The 17,023-nt window shown below is 37.8% G+C and overlaps 1 protein-coding gene across 1 annotated transcript in view; it reads right to left on the minus strand.

Moving 5' to 3' along the window:
• The window catches only part of ABCA12 (ATP binding cassette subfamily A member 12), a 176,551-nt gene that overhangs the window by 53,864 nt on the left and 105,664 nt on the right, over positions 1–17,023 (minus strand). The window contains exons 18-23 of the mRNA XM_046019118.1: positions 15,749–15,888; positions 13,137–13,256; positions 9,732–9,822; positions 7,159–7,338; positions 6,280–6,595; positions 2,888–3,002 (exon numbers count right to left, since the gene is read on the minus strand). Coding sequence (XP_045875074.1) covers positions 2,888–3,002; positions 6,280–6,595; positions 7,159–7,338; positions 9,732–9,822; positions 13,137–13,256; positions 15,749–15,888 — 962 coding nt within the window. The remainder of the gene's footprint in view (positions 1–2,887; positions 3,003–6,279; positions 6,596–7,158; positions 7,339–9,731; positions 9,823–13,136; positions 13,257–15,748; positions 15,889–17,023) is intronic.

Below are 17,023 nucleotides of genomic sequence, written 5' to 3' on the forward strand. Positions count from 1 at the left end.
GTGTGTGTGTTGTAAATCAGTTTTTGTATAGCTTTGATATTTTAATTGTCAAAAGCAAGGAACACAGAACAAAACCCAACTGAAAGCCATTTCAAAATAGTTTTTTTTTTTTTAACTACAGGCTTAATTTCATCGACAAACTTATTGGGCATTAATAGTTGTGCTAATTCCTTTAACAAGTTAAAGGAATTCACTAGAGTCATACTATAACAAGGTCAAGGATTAATGGCTTCATTGAAAAAGCAACTAACTTGGTTTTCTTGCCCAGATTTAAGAACAGTTACAGAAGGAAAAAGGTTTTTTCTTTTTTTTTTTACCTTTTTAATTTAATTGGAATGAGAAGGATGTAAGGAATTAAAAGCCTCAGTACTTAGTGAATATAAAAATGATGATATTAAAAAGTGAATTTAAATGAGTCTATGGTAACCTAAGAGATTTTCCATTATCATCTTCAAAAGTCTTTAAGGGTCTATGCTACCAAAGTAAGATTGTGAGAGGGAAAGGAGCTATGCTGTGGAAAAGGACTGACTGAAACCAGATCCAGATCTACCACTAACTAGCTCTGCAGTTTCCAGCAAGTCGCCTCTCACTTACTGGGCTTAGCGCTTTCACTTCTAAAAAGGAGGAGGTAAGATGAGAACCATGGGCAGTACGGGAAGGCTGAGCAGGAGGCATTGAGAATATTCCACTCATTCGACTCCCGGTTCCATCAATTCATCTCACAAATAGACTGCATTCCTTTGAATTTAGGATGCTGCTGATTTAAAATTAAGACATGCCATTATTTGACATGGGAGCAAGAAAGAAAAATCACCACCAAATAAATGATGATGCCTTATCAAATGCATCCCAATTTCAGATGCTTTAAGAGGCAAGGAAAAAAAATATCTTGACCTTAGAACTGATAAAATATGGGATGACTGAATACCTTTCTTGTTGTGGCAGTGAGAGAGCCACGTTCTGGAAATGTATTGCCGAGTTACGTCTAGATGGTAAGACTTAGAAAGTTTAATGGACTGAGCCCAGTGAACTGGGAGATTCAAAGCCTGATTCTCTGATTCCAAGCTCAGTGATCTTCCCTGTACGACTCTGACCCCCAAATGAGGTAGTTAAATTCTGTAAGTAGGTTCATGCAAAATGAAGACACAAAGCTACCAAACAGAAATTGGTTCATCATTAAAAGTACATGTTTCGGGGGCGCCTGGGTGGCTCAGCGGATTAAGCTGCTGCCTTCGGCTCAGGTCATGATCTCAGGGTCTTGGGATCGAGCCCCGCATCGGGCTCTCTGCTCCGCAGGGAGCTGGCTTCCTCCTCTCTCTTCTGCCTGCCTCTCTGCCTACTTGTGATCTCTCTGTCAGGTAAATAAATAAAATCTTAAAAAGAAAAAAAAAGTACATGTTTCGTGTCTTCAGTTAAGAAAGAACACTTCACTATGCTTTGATTTTTTTTTTTTGTAGCATCCACAGATGCACTCAAATAACATCATCTTCAAACACAAAATACAGAGTGTGCATAATATATACACAATAGAATACTTGTATTTACTGTGTGTTTCTACCACAAATACTATTTTTAAGGTAGATACTTATTTTGAAGTAGAAAAGAACTCAGTTTCTACCACAGTTTTCGACTTTAAAGTTTCCCTTTAATCTCTGAAGATTTACTTCTGAGTACCAGGAACCTGAAAGAGAACTATAAGGCAGGCGCTTACAACCAAAATTCTGGTTTAGGGCATGGATTCAAGTTTCTAAATTGGAATGAAGAAAGCACTGCACACAGGCTTGAAGCCAGTCGATGAAGGGTTTACCAAAGTATAACTGAAATGTAAAAATGCAGCTGTGAGGCTCAATCGGAATTCCAATAGAAAAGGTAGGAAGGAGAGGTTCGAACTCCAGGCCACCTTGCTGCTGAGCTCACAGAAACATGAAGCAGTGATTTGTACCTCGTGAGGAGAATGAGTCATTTGCCTGGAAGCATGGGCAAAGTCAGTCTGGAGAGCGCGAGTGGGCTAACAGGTTACTCTAACCTCATTATGTCAGACTGTCAGCCAGGCCTTGCAATAATTACTGTGCCCCAGTTTTGAAGTGTTTCTGCTTTCTTTTCGCTCCATGAGCGAGTATAAGAATGGACTCATTACAGGATGGGCAGATAACATAGTTCTTATTCCAATCCCATCCCCAAATCACCCAACGCTGTCTCGTGAATTCTAAAAAGAAGTAAGATATTTGGGATTTGGAGATAATGGTGAGGAACATGCTCCAGCAGAGATCACGCGTTACATCCCAGGTCCTGTCTTTCGTCATTACGTTATTAACCTAGTCAGGAGCATAACATGAAATTCTTAGTCGCTGTAAATTATGAGTCAGTGGAAGACAGAGGAGAAGATAATCGAAGAAGACAAGGTATACTGGAAAGAGAATTTGCTTCTTGAGAGCTGAAATAAACCATCTGTCTGTCTATGACTACGTCTGTGTCTACGTCCATACATCTATATCTATTTTCATTTATACTCAATTAGTTACCATGCCAACAGACTTCCTGACTTACTAGTTATTACTGCTATTATTTAAACTTCCTGCGTTAGATCCTGAGTCCTACAGGAACTTCTTGGACAAAATTACTGTTAGCATCATAAATTGTACTCAGATTTTATTCAGAATTATTTATATTTCGCTATCTAGAGGCACTTACAAAATGACTTCTATGTAACTTTGTGAGAAAACAAAATATTGCCATATCAGCTGCCTTTATGATTCAGAAAGTATTTTTCTTTTTAAATTCATGAGGAACGGGTCAGGCTTTCTGAGTTTGTATAGGCATGATGAAAATCATACTGATTATTACACAAACAGATCTTACTCATAATAAGAGGAGACTCTCAACATACCTCATGAAGCCGGAGATCTTTCTCATAAACAAGCTTTTTTACAAATGCAGCTATAAATACAACCCAGGCAACCATGAGCACAATTGGAAGAGAATAAGAGACACTGGTTAGGAAGCTGTAAAAAAAACAAAAACATAAAAACAAAAATTCAGCGACCCAAATGAGTATCCTCTATACAGATTGTAACATATAAAGAACATATCCCCTCTTGGAGTGAAATTATACTCCTGTTTTGAAATTGAGAATAGTCACTGATATTGCTCCTTTATTTATGAAGTGTGAGGCTGACTTAACAGTACGCCCATGATTTTCTTGCTGTAATGTTGCAAAAGTGAAAAACAGCTCTGGATTGTTAGATAAAATTACCATATTGTTTAGAGTGTGTTTGAGTATGTCCTGTCTAGGAAAATAATTATTACATAGATATAATTGCAAAGCTCAAAACTCTTCTGTCTAAACGAAATTCTTATCTAAAAGGCAGATATAAAATTAGATGATGATTGGTTTATCTAGCTAAAAGCTATATCCTCCCAAATTACTGTATTTATCTACTCTTTAGAAGCTCATAGTTATTATTAAACTAAATTTTCCAAAATGAAATAAAATAAAACTCAGAGCATTCAATTTAAAATGCAAACAAAGAACTTGGATTCCTCAAAATAATGCTCCAGGAGATGTTTCATACACAGTATAGCAATGTCTTTTCTGGTAATGTGCTAAACTAGGCAGTCAGTAGAAGGCTCCATCAGGCTCCAGATATATTCCTGAGTGGTCTGCCCATGATACCATACAGTTCCAACGCAGTGTTTCTCAAAATTAACCACCATCATGATCACATGAAGGGCTTACTAAACCACAAATTTCTGGGCCTCGCCCATAAGCTTCTGATTTATTAAATCTGGGGTAAGATATAGAATTTGCCTTTTAAATGCAAATTTAAAAGGCAAATTCTATATTCTATACAATATATAGTATTCTATACAATATATAGTATTCTATACAATATATAGTATTCTATACAATATATAGTATTCTATATGTTTATGTTGTTGGTCCAGGGACCATAGTTTGAGTCTCACAGTTCTGACACTAGCCACCTTTCTATGATGTAAGGCAAAGGAGTAACTTTCAACGAGAGGAACTCTAAATTGACCTATTTTCCATAGTAGGCTCCACTGACATTTTCACTTGGAGAATGGTACCAAGGCCACTTCCTTTTTAATCTGTAAGGCTAAGGAACTACCTTCAAGTTCCTCATGAAACATGCAAATATTAATGGAACATGACATCATCATCATTCATTGTAACTTTAGCATCAGAAGTGTATCACCATCAAAGACATGAGGATTATTTGTCTGTTTGTTTGTCTGTCTGGTGGAGGAAGAGTGAGGGTTAGGGCCATGTCCAATTTTTTTTGGATCCTGGGAAACTGTCTGGCATGGGGTAGGCACTTAAACAATATTTGTTGAATGAATTTTCTCTTGGTTCAGGTCCAGCCCTAATGGTGTTTCTGGCCCTAGAATTAGGCAACGGCCCTCATTCATTAATAATGTATCCCCTGTAATGTTTCTTCCAAGTGATTGTGTATTTTAAGATTGGTTTGTTTTAGGTTTCATTTAATATAAGGAGAAAATGCTAGTCTCCTAATTGAAGAACCAGTAAGGTACTGGGCTATACAACTTTGGACACTTCACTTAACCCTTTTGGATTTCAGGTTTTTTTTCATCAGGAAAATATGGTTAATGATACCTGCTCCTGGGGCACCTGAGTGGCTCAGTGGGTTAAGCCTCTGCCTTCGGCTCAGATCATGATTTCAGGGTCTTGGGATTGAGCCCCACATCAGGCTCTCTTCTCAGCAGGGAACCTGTTCCCCCACCCCCTGCCCACCTGCCTTTCTGCCTTTTTGTGATCTCCGTCTGTCAAATAAATACATAAAATCTTTAAAAAAAAAAAAGATACCTGCTCCTGCTAACCTTACTTAGGTTGTAGAGCACAACAAAGGAAATAACATATGTGGGAGCACTATGCATGCAATAAAGAATTTACATGTATGTGGGAGATACTACAATCAAACTCTCCCATGAAGAAGGCAGAGTACAGTTACTTTTCTTCTTAAAAAGAAAATCCAAGTACCCACCATCCTAGGTGCCAAAATTTGCAAGGGGAAAAAGATGAGCATGAAAATAGATGAGAATTTTCTTTTAATTGAACCCACAGGTCTTTACTATTCACATAGGCCGTTGTGGTTCACATACAGTTCAGGCTGCAAGGAACTGACTGGCCTCCACAATGAGCAGCTAACCTTGACAACCCACAGATGGAATCCTCATCCGTCTCTCCGTATCACTGCCACACAGAGGGTTACTTGACCTCATTTCATCTACAGCTCTTGAAGCACCCAAACGATACATCAATAGAAAAGAAAAATGAAAAAAAAAAAAAAAAAGTCCAGAACCATCTGAATTGTATATAAACTGCAGTAATTGGGCTGGATAACAAGTGCAATTTCTTTAAAGCAATATATTCAGCCTCCGACTTTTACACAGACTGACTGTGGTCAGAGTGGGGGAGCCAGTCACTGCTATTCCACTGGCAGATCACTTGACCATTCAAATTCAGTTATCTAAAACATGGTCTTTGCATTTTTTGTCCATTTAGCAAACATTTTATTAATTTTTATTTTTATTTATTTAGTAGAGAGAGAGAGAGAAAAAGCAAGAGCAGGGGGAGAGGCTGAGGGCAAAGCAGTTCTCCCTTCTGAACAGGGAGCCTGAGGCGGGGCTCGATCCCAGAACCCTGGGATCATGACCTGGGCCGAAGAAAGACACTTCACTGACTGAGCCACCCAGGTGCCCCAGCAAACTATTTTAGATGAAGATTCCTAGCAAGTGGACTGGTACAGCATAACATAGTTTCAGATAGCATTATATTTATCTTAGAGATCAATGATGTGTTTTATCAGAATTCTTCCTTAAGACTGGCAATGCACTTGTGGATTTTTAATAAAATTTGAGAGCTGGAAGAGATGTTAAGATTGTCTTGTTTAGAGAAAGGAAGACCAGTAGAGAGTGGGTAGCATCCAAATTATGCAGCCCTATACTGAAGTCTGGAGTCCAATTCTCCTGATTCAAGGACTAGAGTCCATGGAAAGCTAAGAGTTATGATTAAGGAAACCTAAATCATTTGGTAATGGACTTGACCATCATTCTGGTAACAGTGAGCCGCAGTCACGGAGCTGTGCATGTGGTGTGGACCCTTTCCTGGAAACAAGCATTAGACAAAAATTTCATGGAAGAGATCTTTTTCACTTGGTCCATGTGAATGAGTATGCAGGAATGAGGTCTCAAAAAACTGGCTGGCTGTTAAAAGGCGCTCCAGCCACCCAGACTTACTTGTCTTTCATGAAGCAGGGGTACGGAATCGCCTGGACCTGGACTGCTACTTCCTGGGAGTTTCTTCCAGTCTGCAATTCAATGATTGCTCTCTCAATACTATCCTGTAAGTAAATAAAAGCCCTGCCATAGATCTGGTTATGTGATGGAGAATTGTGTGGCCCTGGGGCCCAAATCTTGGTCCTTATGCTTCTTGTGGTCTGTGCAGTCTTGAGACTCATGCGGATGGTATATTTTATGACAGGAGGAAGAGAGACATTTTCAGAGTCATAGCCTCTGTGCCGGCTTCTGTTAGAAGGAAGTTTAAAAATAACACCTAAAAATAAAAAGGCAACAAGAGCAGAAAGGTGATTTTATGGTTGACATTATTCATTGTTTGCAGGGTACACTTAGGGGGCAGCCAAACAGGCAATTGAGTTTGTAATGTGACAGTAAGTTCAGGCTCCTAGTTTACAGAAAAGATGGCTAATTGGAAGTGACAACTTCAGAGATTCAAAGCAGGAGTTTGAGAATATAATTACAAACTAAGTGGCCAGATTAAATATATCACTCTAAGCCACTTAGTAAAATTAAAAAAAAAAAAACACAATAAAATGAATAATCTTGACTGATTATGGACTCAACTTCACCCCGTAACTATGTAATCCATTTCAGTCTTCATTTTAACCACGCCAACAAAATCACACATTTGTGGAAGTCTCGTCAAACAATATAGTGGGTTGACTACATGAAAGGTTTTCATTTCTAAGGACATCAGAGGGGACAGTGACCCTCCCCCCCTTCAGACTACTTTCCTGAGTTCTCGATGAAAGGGGTGAGGGAAGATTTGGCCAATTTTAGTACAAAGAGAAACTCAAACTCTAGTAGAATAACACTTACTTCCAAAGAGTTCATTGCTTTTGTAAAGCCTTTTGGCCTCTCTCTCCATTTCATCTATGCTTTTTGCTGCCTGAATACGGTCATACAATACACAGGAGGAAATATTTACTGTCAGGGAAGATAGCGTGTTGAGATGATCAATGATGTCAATGCTGTTTTCTAATTTCAGCCTTAGAATATCTAAAAAAGCAAAGCAAAGCAAAACAGACAAAACATATATTATAATGTTGTACTGTAATGTTGTTTCTAGTAGTAATGAGACAAAATACTGGCTTTTGGGTCAGTACTTGTCATTATACTAGATTATAAGTAATAGGAAGTTGTAGAATTTACCCTAAAATATCTGGTAATAAAAATATCTAGTAACACCTGGAAAAATGTGTCCAGGTGTACAAATATTCGCTGAAGAGAATGTTGAGTTGGTACCGATACAAGTAGACCCAAGTTTAAGGAGTGATACAAGCTGACTTAAAAATATATTCCACTCTGGGGTGCCTGGGTGGCTCAGTGGGTTAATCCTCTACCTTCAGCCCAGGTCATGATCTCAGGGTCCTGGGATCGAGCCCTGCATCAGGCTCTCTGCTCAGCAGGGAGCCTGCTTCCCTCTCTCTCTCTGCCTGCCTCTCTGCCTACTTGTGATCTCTCTCTGTCAAATAAATAAGTAAAATCTTTAAATAAGTAAAATCTTTAAAGTAAAATCCACTCCAATTTACTTAACCAGTGACTAAAGGTAAATAATTTAAAAAATACATCTACATTTAGTGTAGAAGAAAACTAGAGATGAAAGTTTCCAATAAACGGACACTTACTTTGTTCAGGGAATGTGAATGTAATAAACAAAGGAAAATCTATGTAGAGTATGTAGAACAAATAAACTGTATTATTCAATAAGTTGTGCTACAGAATCATTTCCTAGGAGACTGTGAGAAACTATGCCACATAGTGAACAACTTTCTAAAACTGTTTGATTTAAAACCTCATGTGAGTTTTCTCTATTGATATCTGTACTAATCTAGACAAAATGATCAAGATTTTATTTCAGGTAATTACTCTGGAAGAAAGAGGATTTAATTGCTCTTCAATTTCATGATTCCTTATGAGGAAATCAACCGAGACAAAGGGTAAATATGAAATTGCAAGTTAATAAATCACTTGGCCAATTAAATTTTCACTGACTCGATCGTCATGAATACCAAGAATGTTCTATCATAAATCCTTCCTCACAAAACCCAAACATGACTCTTCCACAGTCCAATGTAAGACTTAATTTCTCACAGAGGGCAACTTATTAAATTCATTTCTCAGTAGAATTTAAAGTGAAATGGTTTGTTTGATATAGACATTGGTGGGGGAGGGGTAAAACGGTGGTTGAACAGTGGCCTCCAGCGGCCACTGGAAATCAACACAACACCAAGGATTCCTTAGACATGCGGGCAGAGAAGATCAAAGGAGAGCTATAAGGGTCAGTGCTCCCTCAGTTCAAACTACATAAACTCTCAGATATTAAGTTATATATACAATTATATGAACATCAACTTCACTGTTACATTCATTTGAGTCTAATTTTAAATTCCAGAACTCCCCTCCTATATTTAAAGTTAGGAAGATAAAAACTTATATAAGAACTTTGTAGTATATTTCTCATATTTTGATCAAATGGTTTCTAACCCAAATGATACTTCTAGAGAATAAAAGCACTAAATCTTTCTTTAATCAAATTCAGTCAACTATCATACAGGGCACACAACTATATACAAGACAAATGTAAGCAAAATGCTTCCCAACTGGTTTACGACCTATGTCACTTGTGTCCCAGTAGCACCAGGAAGGAGGAGGGGCACTTGCTCTATTGCAGCCAAATTCAGATGTTTTCAATCCCTTCCTCATACCTGTGGTTGCATAGCAACAGTGAATCAGACACAGACTGAATTAGATGCCTTGCATCCCTTAGGTTGAAGGTGGGGATGTGGCAGAGGAAATGCCTAAGTTCAGACAGCTTCCTTTGATCCTCTTTGCCTGTTCCTTTTAAATGACAGAAGAGGATCCAACCTTGAATACTGATTTACGTTTATTTTCTTTTGAGCCTCTTCATTGCTTTGTTTTGCTTTTGCTAACTGAATAACTTCTTCCAGGTACATTCTGGGTTAGTCAAAGTGATACAGAGGCCAGTGGAGATAAAATGTTAAATACAGCCAGACATAAACCGATTCATCTTCCTTTGTACTTAAGGACCTGCTTTTCATCAAGTTATCAAAAACAAAACAAAACAAAACAAAAAGTGTCCTCTTATTTCTAGCAACCTACCAACCTACCAAGGATTGTAGGAAAGGCTGCGTTTACATGAAGTACATAATTGTTGAAACTAACTGCAGATACTGGGTATCCAAAGAGTTGTTACCACTTGCAATTATACAACTATCTGGGGAAAAGATGGGTAGATATATCCAGGATTCTACTTAAAATAACCAGCTAAAAATCAAATACAGAAGAAAACAAAAAGTTTTCAAATGCAACCATGGCTCTCACATTTCTGACATGACTAGCGAACAAAAGTTTTGCGAATCTGGACTTACCGAGTTCATCTATCTGTTTTAATAGTTCAACAGCATCGAGTCCCACGGAGAATTTCACAAAAACTTGCACAAAGGGGTTCCTGAGAGTATTCTAATGAATAATAACAGGGACTCAGTTTCAAAACAAGAAGGAAAGATGTCTCATCGTGGTCTCTCTAATCATACCTGCAGTGAGAGGAGGAACCACCACTCGGCACTATCAATGCATCACCTTGTGACATGCGCACACAAATCCTTGAGAAAGGAAGAGAAGGTACATGGCTGCTAACGACTAGAAAGGCTGGGTTTGTCTTATCTAGAGACACAAACTGGTCAGCATGCTAAAATAGCCAGATCAGACTTTATGATTTGAATATGATATGATTGAACTTTTTTAAGTTTTAAAAAGTAGAGCTACTTTATTTAAATATTTTGAACATCGTTTCTCAAATACAGGATCCTGAGACTTTCTTTTTAACCAATATGAAGTACCAGATCTGACTTTAATGATCAACAGTAAGAAAGAATATTCAACGTAACAGTCAGTTTACCCATGGCTACTACATCATCTGTTTTTTGATATATGCTGTACACAATTGTAGTGGTTGTGAATTTTGCTCAACTAAAACAACTTTTAAAAACTGTGGTATCTACATGGAATTTCGTATCACAGCTGACTGGCATCCTGCTTCTGCTACTTCCCAGCTAGGGGCTCTCAGCAAGCACTCACCTTTTCCAGTTTCATGCTACGTTTCTGTAAAGTAGGGATGAATAACTCATCAGAAAAGTCAAATGTAAATTGCTGTAATATCATTTTATATTGTAAAAACCACAATTATGTGAACATAGAAAAATGAACTGATGATGAAACTTTACGCTATATCCACGGAAAGACTGAAAATTTTTTAAAAAGCATAAACACTTTGACATACGAAGACTGTCATAGCTATCTTCCAAATTAGGAGACATAGCTTCTACCGCTGTAGAGGTACAACTAGGTAACACTGAGGTGTTACTGGGTACTAGGCACTGTCTAATACAGTTTACCTTAATTTTCTTGCACAGTTTTCCATAACACCTTGAGGTCTCCTATGGACACAAAATTAGTAAAGTCCAAGGAGAAATTCGGAGGCAGAGAATTCAACTTGATTAAAAAAATGTTTATATTATGTGTTAATTCATGGGCTAGTTTTTGTGTGAGCCACACTTAAGTTGGTTTTGCCTTTAGAGGACAAGTCAGAACCTCTTATTATTCTGTCCTTCCTACCAAGATCTTCAGTTTTGTTTTCATGGAGATACATGATTAAGAATAATATGTATTAACACCATATATACAATAGAATTAATCATTAAATCCATAGGTGCTTTGGGGTCTAAGAGTAGTTGGCAGCATGTAGACCAATGGCTATGACACAGCTCATATCACGCTAACCCAAGTTCTTTAAAGTCGCACTATTTACCAGAAAGTAATTTGTGTGCCAAGGGAAAAACTGAATCAGAGCATCAGTAATAAACAAACCACTGTGTTAGTTCCAATTCAGAGATGATCCACCCAGCCGTACGGCCAAACTCCCACCGCTCCTTTTGCAATCAGTCCTAGGACACGTGATACTATTTTTACATGCTTCTATGCATATGACCCTCACAAATCTGTTCAATGGCTATCAAGACACTCATTTTAGAGATTTCATAAACTGTAGATTGAGTGTCTTACGTCTTTTGCCTAGCGGTTCACAGTGACAAAACCAGGTGTGATGCTAAAAGCTTTAAATTTCGAGTTCTGTGTATATTTGTAGAAATAAGTTTGTCCTCAATAGCTGAGAATAATGACTGATTTTGGTCTAGAACAGAATAAAGTTGCTTCCAATAGATGACAGCCCTTTTATGGACATGATCACAGAGGTTCTCCACGGTAAATTACTGCACTTTGGAATTATTACGCATACATCATGTCCTTCGTTCACTCACTGCTTTAGGCAACAAAGCCTTCCTTAATAAAATCATGTCTGTAGGCTTTGTTTCGGTTTGTTTTTTTCTGTTCCACAGGAAAAAAAGATTAGGAAAAGAGGAGCAATCTTCCATTTAGGAAATATGTATGTCAATAAAGTACTACTTCGTTACTGTCTTCATTACAGATTCAAACAAAAAAAAAGCCACTTAAAATGAACATACTTAAAATTAGAGCCAATTTAACAGTAAATTGTGGGAAAGATGTTTGATGAAAGTTTACTTTTTTATATTAATTATTAAGTATTTGTTTCAGATATGTATTTTTTATAATTCATATATTATATATAACAAAAGCCAGATTATAATTGTAACTATCCACAAATTGTTAGTCAAAACAAAGACTGGGGGCGCCTGGGTGGCTCAGTGGGTTAAAGCCTCTGCTTTCAGCTCAGGTCATGATCCCAGGATCCTGGGATCGAGCCCGCATCAGGCTCTCTGCTCGGCAAGGAGCCTGCTTCCTCCCTCTCTCTCTACTTGCCTCTCTGCCTGCCTTTCTGCCTACTTGTGATCTCTGTCTGTCAGATGAATAAATAAAATTAAAAAAAAAAAAAAACAAAGACTGAACACAGTATCTTTTGGGTGTAACTTTTCTGACAATGTTCTGTGCTACAAATCCTTTATTCTATGTTTAGCTTCTTGAATACGATTATAAAAAGGCCTTTGTGGGGAGGGAGGCAAATATATTTTAGCTCTCCATCAATTTTCCCCGGGTCTCTCTCAATACTCTGATATGCAAGCCATCCTCTCTTGAAGTTCCTATATCGCCTGCCTTCCTTCCAGTTTTCTCTTCTCTAGCTGGTAACTGGTCTGACTTTCCTCCTCCATTGTTACTTGTTAACAGCTCTGTTTGTGACTGGACCATTTCTCCACATTATTTTCATCATCTTCAGAAAACTCTGCATCTTTTGCAAGAATTGCCAATTATTTGTTTTAACCAGTGTACATTGTATTTGGGTTGCATTGTCAAATCTTTAACCTAGAGTGTCTTATGTTTCAACCAAAGAACTCGCTGAATTTAAGTTCTTCTCCAGAATATTAATATTTTAGGAACTCTGGTTCTGTCAAGATAGCAAAAAATAATTTAAAGTGGAGGAACAAATAATAAGGGTATTTTAAGTAGTTTTTACTGCACTTTATTTTTGGAAAACAAGATCTACGTCACTATTTATGTCTCAAGTTCAACCTGTAAAAAAGCTATCTCTGAACTACAGAGAGAGGACAGACCACGGGAGAGGAGGACGATCTTGAATGGGAGCAACAGATCTGTTACCCTGTCTCAGACTTTTTCTCTGGAGGAAAGGCAATTTAATCGATTGAATATAGATTCTGAGTTACTGTCTGCCCATTCCCATGATGAAGGTGATTAAAATCTCAAAGAACTGTAACTCCGACAGAAGAGAAAGAGTAGTCTCCTACCTGGAGCACGGGAATCGTCTGGTTTAACAGGTGGAAAGAATTCATGAAAAGGGGCGAGTTATCCATCCACTCTTGAGACTTTTCCCTTAGTTCTGCCAGTTCCCTCAGAGTTTTATTAGACTAAAAGACAAAGAAACAAAAACAGATTTGGTCCATTATTTTTTTTTCTATATAGCAGAAGCTATCTTAAAGTTGTTTTGTTATATAGCTTTAAGAAACACTTCTAGGGGCACCTGGGTGGCTCAGTTGTTAAGCGTCTGCCTTCAGTTCGGGTCATGATCCCGGTGTCCTGGGATTGAGCCCCACATCGGGCTCCCCGCTCTGCGGGAAGCCTGCTTCTCCCTCTCCCGTTCCCCCTGCTTGTGTTCCCTCTCTCTCTCTCTGTCAAATAAATAAATAAATAAAATCTTAAAAAAAAAAAAGAAAGAAAGAAAGAAACACTTCTAAATGGTGAAGCTAGTTAAAAAAAAAAAAAGTGTCAGAAATTTCCCACATGGTCAGAAGTTTTTAAATGGCAGCTTTTCATCGGGTCAAGATCACTTTTTTTTTTTTTTTTTAAATACTGTTAGACTTTCTTTTTTTTTTCTTTTTTTTTATTTGCTTATTTACAGCATAACAGTGTTCATTGTTTTGGCATCACACCCAGTGCTCCATGCAGTACGTGCCCTCCCTATTACCCACCACCTGGTTCCTCAACCTCCCACACCCCCCCCCTCCTGCCGCCCCTTCATAACCCTCTGGTTGTTTTTCAGAGTCCATAGTCTCTTATGGTTCATCTCCCCTTCCAGTTTCCCTCAACTCCCTCTCCTCTCCATCTCCCCATGTCCTCCATGTTATTTGTTATGCTCCACTTTTAAAAATTCTGGAAAATGTAGGGTTTGCTTCACTGTCCACAATGAATTTACAGTCAAAATGAAGTCATACTTTCTAGAGTTCCCAGAAGTTATTCATTTTTTTTCCAATGATACACTTAACTTTACTACTACAGAAACACCCGAGTTCAAGAATATGAAAGCATGCTTCCATAAACTGCTGGTGGAAATGGGTGTGTTATACCCTCATTTGGAAAGCAATCTGACAACAGTCATTAAATGAAATACATTATTCCTCGATCCCTCAATCCTGAACAATCATCTCACTGCAATAAAATACCACCATATAAATAATATGCATGAGAGTATCTGCTGTCACATTATTTACATTAATTAGCACAAAAACAGAGACACTGGAAACAAAATGAATGCCCACCAATTGAGGACTGCGTCAGTAGATTCTAGGGTATGAAAAAGTCTGCAATTTTCAAAAAGAATGAATTAAACTATACCAACTGAGTTGGAAGAATTGCCACAATGTATTATTGTGTGAGTAAAGCAATACGTAGAAAAACATTATAATGTAACCTCATTTAATTATGCAAAAATGACAAAAAACCTGCATATGAATGTATGTATAGCATAATAACCTATAAAGAGTTAGAGAAATGTGCATAAATTACAGAAAAACACATCTTTGAATGCTAAAAGCCATTAGTTACATAAAAGGAAGAGTAAGATCAAGAGGACAGGAAAAGAGAACCAAACAAAGAGGAAAGACAAAAAATGACTGAACTCAGGAAATAAGCAGGTAATGATTCATTTATGCAAAAATTATAAAGTACAGCCAATAAAGCAAACAAGATATTAAAATACAAACAACAGAAACCAGTGATGAACTCATGTCCATTTTTATATAGACCTAAAATAATGTTATATTCACCTAAATTTTGGTCTAATGACCAAGCAATGGTAAAGCAGAGATTTCTTCTTTTTTTTTTTTTTTACTTTCACTCTATCATTTTAAAAGTAGGTTTATAGCTCAAGTCATTAAAGCTAACTTTAAAAGTTGGAGAGAAATGTAATTATGGTTCAGTTAGGCAGATGGTAAGTAGTTACTATTAATAATCTCTTTTTCTTGGGGCACCTGGGTGGCTCAGTTGGTTAAGCCTCTGCCTTTGGCCCAGGTCATGATCTCAGGGTCCTGGGATCGAGCCCTGCATCGGGCTCTCTGTTTAGCGGGGAGTCTGCTTCCCTTCCTCTCTCTCTCCCTGCCTCTCTGCCTGCTTGTGATTTCTGTCAAATAAATAAATAAAACCTTAAAAAAAAATAATCTCTTTTTCAACATCTATCTCTTAGTAAACATAACAAGTTGAATTGTACGACCTGATACGAAGTCAGTAACTTATAATCTAGGGATTGTTTTGTTCAAACTAGTTATAAAATGCTCTAATATTATTTCTACTAGTGCAATTATTTTTACACACTCCGAAAATTAGACACCAGTTGTAGAAAAATTTTCTGCCATTGGAGATATGCTGAAAAACCTGAGGTCTTGCTTCAACTAACCTCATTCTCAAGGGTCAGCATGGTTCATGCCTCTTCAAAGGGCTACCAACCAATCTACATCATTTACACATATACAGAGCAGAGTTTGAGAATTAAGAGTTTCAGAAAGCTAAGGGTAGTAGTAGGTAAGATATAAAGAAAGCTGAGTCAGCTAGAGTAAATTTGGAAGTTGATTACTTTAAAAATCATCTTAGTACTCTAAACAGAAACTTTGAGTTATAACGGTCAAACCTTTTCCATTATTGCCTTTGTGACGGGGGTATATGGTGCATACAAAATTTTTCCCAACAACATAGGTTTCAAGAAAGCCCAAATCACAGGTCCAGCAGGCATATTAATGATGTCTTTATAAAGGGAGAAGCAAAATGGTGCTAGAAGGAAAAAGTGAATAAAACCATTTAGTACGCATATCTAAAATCTATTTCCTTATTGTAAATTGACACAGATTATTGTTATCACACCCAAAGATACATGCCTTTACTTCCCTTATTATTAACAGTTGCGAGGCATCTGGTATCAAAGTAAGAAAGTGTAGTAACAACTATTTTTTTTTAGGAGTGAAAGTTTAACCCAGAAAACAAGCCTACAATAAGGGATGGCATTTTGCCAAGAGGAGTTAAAAAGGCTGAAAATCACATTTCAGAATATCTTTCAACAGATCCACCTCACCAGGGCTTAATTTAAGAACATATTCAAAAATCTGCTACTAGATACTAGTACCAGATACATAAGAGTTGGTCCATGAATGTTGAATGAGTAAAAAGATGAATAAACGCATCAATCCAAATGCTATATTAAACATCCCTATGTAGGTGCCAAGGTGGCTCAGTTGGTTAAGCAACTGCCTTCGGCTCAAGTCATGATCCTGGGGTACTGGGATCGAGACCCATGTCATCTAGCTCCCTGCTCTGCAGGGAGTTTAATTCTCCCTCTGCCCCTCCTCCCACTTGTTTCCTCAATCTCTCTCTCTCTTGCAAAATAAATAAATAAAATCTTTAAAAAAATAAACATCTGTATATTATATGGAAGAGCCCCGTCGATGGAATTTTCCATCCCAAGCATTGTGGGGTTGATGTGCCATGAAACCTTTATAGTTCTGCTGCATTCAGAACTTTTCCATGTGTGATACAACTTTGTAATTCTCAAAAGTTAAGAAAAATATTGATCTAAGCAGATTTATTTTTTAATTTTTTTAAAAGATTTTATTTACTTATTTATTTGTCAGAGGGAGAGGGAGAGAGAGAGGGAGAATAGAAGCAGGCAGAGCGGCGGGCAGAGGCGGAGGGAGAAGCAGGCTCCCCGCTGAGCAGGGAGCCAGATGTGGGACTCGATCCCAGGACCCTAGGATCATGACCTGAGCTGAAGGCAGCGGTTTAACCAACTGAGCTACCCAGGCGTCCCTCTAAGGAGATTTAAAGCATGTTTTTGTATTATGTACTGGCAACGATGGTGAAGTTGTGGCTGACAAATTCTGAATGTTGTGGTTAAGAGGCTAGACTTCGCAAC

This window comes from Meles meles, chromosome 9 (genome assembly GCF_922984935.1).
Source record: "Meles meles chromosome 9, mMelMel3.1 paternal haplotype, whole genome shotgun sequence".
NCBI classification, from domain to species: Eukaryota; Metazoa; Chordata; class Mammalia; order Carnivora; family Mustelidae; genus Meles; species Meles meles.